This window comes from Carassius carassius, chromosome 48 (assembly GCF_963082965.1).
Source record: "Carassius carassius chromosome 48, fCarCar2.1, whole genome shotgun sequence".
In the NCBI taxonomy this organism is placed as follows: Eukaryota; Metazoa; Chordata; class Actinopteri; order Cypriniformes; family Cyprinidae; genus Carassius; species Carassius carassius.
In genome coordinates, this window is record NC_081802.1 from 460,025 (window position 1) to 468,830 (window position 8,806).

Below are 8,806 nucleotides of genomic sequence, written 5' to 3' on the forward strand. Positions count from 1 at the left end.
AATGGATGGCTTCCCACAAAGCTGCTGTGTGAAGTGTATAGTGAAGGGTTTATAAATAATACAGAAGCAGCTCCATTTCTAAAGTCAACATAGACAGCACACTTCTAAGGACGCATAATAGTTAAAGAAACACTCCACTTTTTCTGAAAATAGGCTAATTTTCCAACTCCCCTAGAGTTAAACAGGTTAGTTTTACTCCATTCAGCCGATCTCCGAGTCTGGCGGTAGCATTTTTAGCTTAGCTTAGCATAGATAATGAATTCTGATTAGACCGTTAGCATTTCAATCTCGCTGTAACCACAGAAGAGTCAAGTTTAAGATAGGAGAAATATAGAAACTCTTTGGTCATTTTTGAGCGAGATGCTAACAGTCTAATCAGATTCATGATTATTCTATGCTAGTCTATGCTAAGCTTAGCTAAATGGATTGGAAAACGGTAAAACTCAACTGTTTAACTCAAGGGGAGTTGGAAAATGAGCCTATTTTCAGAAAAAAAGTGAAATGTTCCTTTGAAACGTACATAATTTAGAACACTCTAGCTGGGGAATACATTTAAGCATAAATAAGCCTATTCATAAAAAATGAGGAAAAAATATAAAAATATAGTAAAAATGGTCATTTTTAATTAAAAGATGATAGATTTAGGTATTGTATTTGCACATAATTTTATAAGCAGTCTTGTGAATTATAATGTGCATTAGCTGAAATGAGGAGGGATGCAAAAAGTTGCTGCTTACATTTTGTTCAGGAGCGTCTATAATGTTCCCTACATAGACAGCCTATGATGTTTAGAGACAGATATGCAACTGAATAGATTAAAAAACAAATAATCAGACATAAAGGTGATTTCACATTTTATTGTGATTAAACAATATTATATATGTGACACACAGTCTGACTGTACGTGTTTCAGTAGGCTACATTACAGATATAGGCCTATAGATCTGGACGTGAGTGAATGCATCAGTAATATATAGTTGAGTGTGTGAGTGTGTGCGCATTTATTCACAGAGCTGACTGAAGCTTCAGTGACCGTGATAAAGTGTTGATTAGTGTTGTGATCTCTATGTGAAAAAGTGCTTTAGACAGACAGAGAGAGAGACAGAGTTCAGTAGGCTGTAAAGTGTAAGTATGCGCGCGCATCACCCCGCCTCAGGCGTGTGTATGTCAGAATGCGCGTGGGCATGCATGTGAGCGTGCTGCGTGTGTGTAGCGTCTGGGAGCGACGGCGTCTCCAGCGCTCCCTCTGAAGGGTACAGCTGCAGCAGCGCCCCCTCCTGGCTGCTCTCTTTACTGCACGACTGGCAGCTGCAGTGAAGGATGCGCTCCACTAGCTTATCCACACGCGGGGCTTCATCGCTGCCAGCACAGTCCAGAGTCACCTGTAAACACACACAGTTTGATTTGATTGCAATACTGTTCACTAACATGCTTGCGACAATCTATTCAATGTCAAAAGAAGCAATTCACAGCAATATAGAAACCAGAGGACATTTATTTCAGTGAAAATTGTAGATCTGAGATTTTCCATATGAGCTTCAGCGAGTGTTGCTGCTGCAGCGATGCATTATGCAACTCTAGCTGTGTTACCATTACCTTTTAAATTGTGCAAATTGAAAATGCAAAATGAAAATACGGCCGATGCAGTAATGCAACAATCTGTTCCACATTAAAGGCAACAATGATGTTCCTCATTTGTAAGTCACTTTGGATAAAAGCATCTGCCAAATGAATATATGTAAATGAAATGCAAATGCGAAGAAAAACATGTCTATTTTAACAAAGTTGAGAGTCCTTTTATGTTAATGTGCCGCTTGCAAAAAAGTTGTGAGAATACATAAAATAACTGAATAATGATGTTGTTAACTGGACTATGCTTTATGGCTAAACATTGCCTGTTGGTAAAACTCAATATAAACCAACAACACACCTTTAAAAATCACAAACTCTCATGGAAAAAATGACATTCGGTGGCTGTGAAAGTACCCTGTACTCTTTAAAGGGGGAAATCTCAGTGGTCTAAAATTAAAGCCAAACATGTTCTGATTGGCTGTGGTTTTGTTTTTCTTGAAATTATGCTGGAAACCCGCATGGCGTCTGGTTAGGACACTGTGTAACGTTAGTCTACAGTTAGCGAGTGTCGGTAATGTGGGTCAGATCAGGTTGCTGTCACATTACTGCAGGTCTTTGTCAACACAAGCCCGAGTCTGTTTTATTTACCAAACGTGAACTGCTTTCTATTAAAGCCAGATTGTATAAAAGAACATAATAAGTAGCAGAGAGTGGCCCCTCTGAGTCAGCGGATAACGCTAGGAGAGGTCTCGCAAACAGAACATGATGTTTCTGAGTAAATATAGCAAAACCTTTTCAAGTCCAACTGAACCTCAACATTCTTTGTGCGTCACAAGGTTTAATTAGCATCAATACAACGATTGCCAGAGCTCAACGGGTGAGAAAGAGGGCAAACAAAGTGATTATTTTCATATGTTGATATCTCGCACACACTTCCCACGTGTTCCTCTGGCAAATTCGCCGGTGGTCAAACATTCCCGTCTTCCGCCAGGCAAAGCAAAATAAACTCCCAACACTAGAGGGCAGCTGAGCAGACTGAACTAAAGCCCACCACAAAATACTGTAAATACACAAAATCAACACACACTCACACATGACAGTGAAAACACGCCGTGTTCTCTGCACAAGACAGATGAGTGTGTTTGTTGTCTTTCAACATGCCTCATAAAGAGTCACTCAAGCTTCACTGCGAGTCCATCAATCATTGTGCTGGAAGTTAAATAGGTATTGCAGTATCCTTCCAGCTCTTGGTTGTTACAGCACACCACACGACAAGACACGCGGCATGCGGCTGGACACATTTATCACTCCGGCTGAAAGAGTAGCTGCACGGGACGCGTTCTCAAATGTTTTGAGAATGCACTGTAATGCCAGAGAAGTTGCACTCAAATCACTTGAATCAGAGTATTACTGCAGTTTTGACAAGTGCATATGTCAATTTGCATGCATTATCTATCTATTGCAGCACAAATACTACAATTTGGACTCAGTACTTATGGAGTACCCATTACTGCAGCACAAATATGATGGGAATATTTATCACGTTTGGAATTTTCAAGTTGCAGTTTTCAAAACTACAACTAAAGTGACGATTACGATGCAGTATTTCAACTGTTTTCACTATTGCAACACAAATATGGTAGTTGTGATGTTTACCATTTTTACAATGGCTACAAAAGTGTCAGTTTGGATTATTTTTGTTCTTATTATTGGATCACTATTGCTGCAAAAGTGTTATAATTTACTTGCAATATTTCTGCAGTTTACCATTTTCACAATTGCAACCAAAAAGACAAAATGGATGCAGTAGTTCTGCAGTTTTCACTACTGCAGCAGTAGTGTTAACATTTAATCTCAATATTTCTGCTGTTCACTATTTTCATTACTGCAGCACAAATATGATAATTTACTTGCAACATTTCCACAGTTTGCCATTTGCACAATTCGAGCAAAAGTGACTATTTATATGCAGTACTTATGCAATTTTCACTATTGTAGCACAGATATGATAATTTTCATGCAGTCTTGTTTTAATTTTCAGTAATTTTCACAATAATCACCAATCCACTTTGAGTGTAAACTAAATCAGCCAATGCACATTGGCATGCGATTATTGCATCCAACTGCTGCTCATCACAGCGTGAGCATAAGCAGGCAGCAGGTGCAGCACATATTCAGCTTTTCACTTCAGAACTGAGTGATCACATTGTTCTGCTCCTGACTATTCTACTGAGAGAAGAAGATTGAACAAGTTCAGCGTGCTCTTTGAGAGCTCTTTGTGTTGCCTGGTACGGCACTTCAGTGGTTGTGGTTTCCCATGTTAAGTGGGTTGCTTCATCAGGCTGCACTACCCTTTCGTGAATGAGTCATGGTCTCATTGAAGGAAGATGTTCATCTTGGAGTTGTGGGCCAAGTTCCTTTTCCTCAAAGGGGCGGAGCTCGATTGCCTTTGCCTCAATCTAGTTCTCGTCACGGCGGCAGTCATGCGGGGGCTACTTCAGTAGCACGGGCGGTCTGAGGGTAACAGTAATGGCAAAAACCTCCAAGGAACCAACCCTCGGGGGCCCAACGATCCTCTTGCACTTCGCAACCAGTTGAGCTGCCAATGGAACGTGCTGGACCTTCTACAAGGAGCATACCAGCAGTATCCTCTGGCGCTCCTACCGATGACCGGATGTGAATCGCTGCATTGGAGGGTGAGTCAGAGCTTTCTGGTGAGGAAAATTCGGCTTTGCTGCTGTCCTCCGGGACTGTGGCAATGCTTGAATCAGATCTGGAAATAACGGCTATGCTTTCTAAAGCACTGAGGGACCTGCATGAGGGTGATCACGATCAGGAAGTTTTAAAAGAGCTCTGAACCGCAGCTGATCTCGCGCTCCAAGCAACAAAGGTTACCGTGAATTCACTGGGTCATGCGATGGCCACACCTGTCTTCCAGGAGCATCACCTCTGGCTTTGTCTGGTTACCTGAGTCCCAGACTGGCCTTTTTCGGCGACGCAGTTGAGAACTTTGGCCAGCAGTTCTCGGCTGCACAGGAGCAGACTGAGGCAGTCCGACCTTCGGCCTGGTGGGCAGCTGCTGCCTCCACCCGCCCCCCTGCATTTGTGCTGCATCCGTAGTAGCCTCAAGCAAGCGGCACCGTGGTACTGGGCATAGACAGGCGACCCTAAGAGAGAAGGATGCTCCTCTACCTTCCCGGGAGGAGGGCCGGGTGGAGAACCTGGTTTCCAAAAATCTCAACAGGAGAGCAGTTTTCTCTGTCTCTGGGTCCCAATAGGGCATGGAGAGTCAGCAAAATGACATGCAGCAAATCAGCAGCAGGTGGTTCAAGAGTTTCATCCAAGGCCCTACTCAGGCACCCTCTTCAAACCGTGGAACCAGGTAAGTGTTGCACTGCACACTCATACCCCTCTTCAGGTCCCTACGTTCCACCTCGCTGCCCCAACAAGGGTACTTCGATGGTCCTGCTGGTCCTGCTTGTGCGGTGTCTGGGTCCATGGCTCCCCTTTATCATCTCGCTGGACAATTGGATTCGGCTATGCGATTCAGTTCACCTGCCCTGTCCCTGTCACCCCGAATCTTCACGTAAGTTGTGGAGGCAGTCCTTGTTCCTCTGAGAGAAAAGGGCATTCACATTTACAATAACCTCGACGACTCACTTGTACTAACTCAATCTCAGAATCAGTTATGTGCACACAAAGACTTGATGCTTTCGCACCTCAGCCAGTTGGGCCTACCTATCAACTGAGAAAAGAGCAAACTCTCCTTGAAGAGGATCTCTTTTCTCAGTACTTAGTTGTACTCTGTCAAACAGACAGCACGCTTCATGCAGAGCTTTCCAGTCATTGTTGAACTGCTTGAATACATTCAAGAGCAGGATGGTGGTCCCACTGAAATAGTTTCAGAGGCTCCTTGGTCATATGGTAGCTGCAGCGGCAGTCACGTCGCTGTGGCAGCTTCATATGATACCTCTTCAACACTGGCTCCATGGTCGAGTCCCGTGGAGGCTGTGGCAATGGGTCACTCACCAGTTCTGAGTTACACTGGCCTGCCACCAAACCTCCACCCCTTGGTCAGTCCAGGCAGGAATGCCCCTAGAACAGGTCTCCAGGCGTGCTGTGTTTCACATGGATGCTTCTACCACTGGCCAGGTCCTGCTCATGACAGCCCCTCCTTGGCAGATTCCTCTGAGGAAGGATCTACTGATGGGGCACCTTGTGGCACACACATCCAGAACTCTTGAAACGTCATGTCTGGTCCCTGGATGGGACGAAGAGGTTCTATGTGACCTAGCCCAAGAGGTAGTTGACATAATTCAGTGAGAGCACCGTCTATGAGACACACTTATGTCTTTAAGTGGAAACTGATCAGTGAGTGGTGTTCTCACCGAGTAGACCCCCGGATATTTCCGATCAAAGTCGTTCTGTCCTTTCTGCATCAGGGATTGGAGCGAAGGCTGTCTCCCTCCACCTAAAAGTCTATGTGGCTGTGATTGCTGACAACCATGACCCCGTCCAAGGGAATTCAGTGGAGAAGCATGACCTGATCATCAGGTCCATAAGGAGGCAAGAAGGCTAAATCCTCCACAGCCCCCCTCCTTACCCTTTGGGACCTGTCTTTAGTGCTCAGAGCACTACATCAGGGCCCATTTGAGCCTTTGCAGACAGTCTAGCTGAAGTTTCTGTCAATGAAATGTTTGCTTCTGCTTGTATTGGCTTCATCAAGAGGTTAGGGGACACGCATCCATTTTCGGTCAGTGATCCATGCCTAGAGTTCGGGCCAGCTGTCTCCCAGGTAATCCTGAGTCCCCGGCCTGGCTATGTGCCCATATCATAGGCCCTGTCGAGCTCCTCTGTCCCCTCGGCAGCCAGATATGACGGAGCATCCTGCACCAGGCCATTACTCAATGAATCCATGAGGGCCAGTAGAGGGCTGGGTTCTATATGTAAAAACCTAAGTGTATCCCATATGTGTCAAATCCACGGGATAGCCTCAGAGCCCATGTTTCCCTGGCAGACTTCCTGCTATTTTCTAAGAGGATTACAATCACCTGTTATCTTCCATATGCACCTAAACGGTTGTTCATATGTGTAAGTGCTTCCGAAACCTCCTTTGGGGAGGATGGGGCTTCCACAACATTTCTGTCCCGAGTGGTACAGGTACATTTTCACAGTGTTACCCAGTACTACTGAGTGGTCAGTGCCATAGCAGCAGTAGCTGGTCTTCTTGTGGAAAGCCCTGGCCTGTGCCTAAAAATAGTGGCACAGGAGGCTTCCTCAGGACACTGGAAGGGAAGGGGCAGTACCTATGTCCCTTTGTTAGGGATCCCACTTCGTCCGTCATCCAACGTGACATTGAGAGTGACCGACTGAAAGGGAACATCTCGGTTACCTATTGTAACCCTCGTTCCCCGAAGGAGGGAATGTAGATGTCATGTCCCGTTGCCACAGCTTCTGTACCTCTGCTAAGCGGCCAGGTCACCGGTTTGACTCTTCAGCGAAAACCTTAATTTGCACTGCACCTGCTACCTACTTATACTCACGCTTTGATCAGCAGCAGCTGGATGCAATAATGCATTCCAATGTACATTGGCTCGTTTAGTTTACACTCAAAGTGCAGTGGTCTCTCTAAGCGAGATCCCAGTTCGTCGGTCATCCGACGTGACGTCTCCATTCCCTCATTCAGGGAACGAGGGTTACAATACGTTACCGCAACGATTTCACAACTGCACCAAAAGTGACCATTTGGATGCAGTTTTCACTACTACAACACAAATATTATGATGTATTTATAATATTTCTACAGTTTTCACTACTGCAGCTAAAGCATGGCAATTTGAACACAATATATCTGACACTTTCACTGCTGCAATATACTGTATGCAGTCCAAAGGAACATGTCGTTTTGGTGTGAACATTTTAGAGTCCAGCTCATAAAAGTGTTTGTAGTTCACTCAGTGAGATTAATGGTGACACACTCACCACCTCCCACTGTGTCTGCGCTGGCATGCAGGAGTCACAATGGACCAGAGACTCGGTGGATTGTGGGAAGGTGTTGGGCACACTGTAGCTGAAACACTGACCCAGACAGGCCCTGAAAAACACAACACAACACTGTTAGGACCATCTACAAAGCCCACAACACACATGATAACAGATGCGCAGCTCAAGTATGGCAATATTTAATAGCTGAATGTTTATTTTGGTCAAACGAACACAGATAAACATTCAAGAATTCCCTAAACTGGACACCAGTGTGTGTGTGACCTGTTTTGGATGGATCGTGGCGTGCAGCCCGTGTGTCCGACGATCTGCGTGATGTTTTTGGCTTCACACCAGGCACTCTTGTCAGGGAAGAGTGCGAGGCGGTTGATGTGAGCGTGAGGAGCCGCGCCGCAGAACTCAAGCAGCAAACACGTGAACAGAACGCGCAGCCACATCGCCAAACCTGAAAATACTGCAAATCATTTGTAATCAGAGTTAAGAAGAATGCATCTGCTGCTTTTCTAAACCGCATATTTCTTGTTTTATTAGAGCAGTTCCCTCTGCTGAATGTTCTGGACTCGCTCTGGCCGGTTTCGCACCGATGGAGAGTAATCAACTCTTCACATGGCCAGAAACTGGCTCACAATCACAGAACGAGGCACAAGAACAATGTAGTTCACTCGGTCCAGAACACCAGAGAGAGAGAGAGACAGGCAGAGAGAGAGAGACAGACAGAGTCTGATACCACCTGACTCTAATAAAGCATGCGTCTTAAAAGCCTCCTCTGTTTTATGCCAAAGCGAACAGACGCAGTTTAAACAGCATGTCCACAAGAAACCAAAAGCCCTGCTTTTATATAAAAAAAACACTACCAACAGATCTAATGTTACATTTCAAAGAGAAACAGAAAGAGAGAGAGACAGACACAAATAGTTTCTTTTGGTTATGTGACATTAAAACTACTTCTCAACTTAAACTTCAAGAACAAGAAACGTTGATTACCAACTCAAACAAACACTTTGAACAGCAGAGTTCAATGAGGAGATCCGAGTCAGACTCACGGTTTCTCGAGCGTCTCTGTGTCTGGTGTCCCGCTGACGGATCTCATATGGTGATTAACGGACAAATCGCCCTGTTATGACCTGCTGGAGTTAAACAATTACATCACCAACACACAGTCAGAAGAAATGCAATGAGTCGCTCCGTGTCTCTCTAACACACAGCCAGCGGAGCCGTTCCCTGCGTCTGC

The 8,806-nt window shown here is 45.0% G+C and overlaps 1 protein-coding gene across 1 annotated transcript in view; it reads right to left on the reverse strand.

Moving 5' to 3' along the window:
* Positions 1-842: 842 nt before the first annotated feature.
* Positions 843-8,806, reverse strand: part of nbl1 (NBL1, DAN family BMP antagonist) — a 7,997-nt gene continuing 33 nt past the window's right edge. The window contains exons 1-4 of the mRNA XM_059543864.1: positions 8,619-8,806; positions 7,840-8,029; positions 7,555-7,666; positions 843-1,382 (exon numbers count right to left, since the gene is read on the reverse strand). The exon at positions 8,619-8,806 is cut by the window's right edge and continues 33 nt beyond it. Coding sequence (XP_059399847.1) covers positions 1,143-1,382; positions 7,555-7,666; positions 7,840-8,012 — 525 coding nt within the window. The 5' untranslated portion in view covers positions 8,013-8,029; positions 8,619-8,806 and the 3' untranslated portion in view covers positions 843-1,142. The remainder of the gene's footprint in view (positions 1,383-7,554; positions 7,667-7,839; positions 8,030-8,618) is intronic.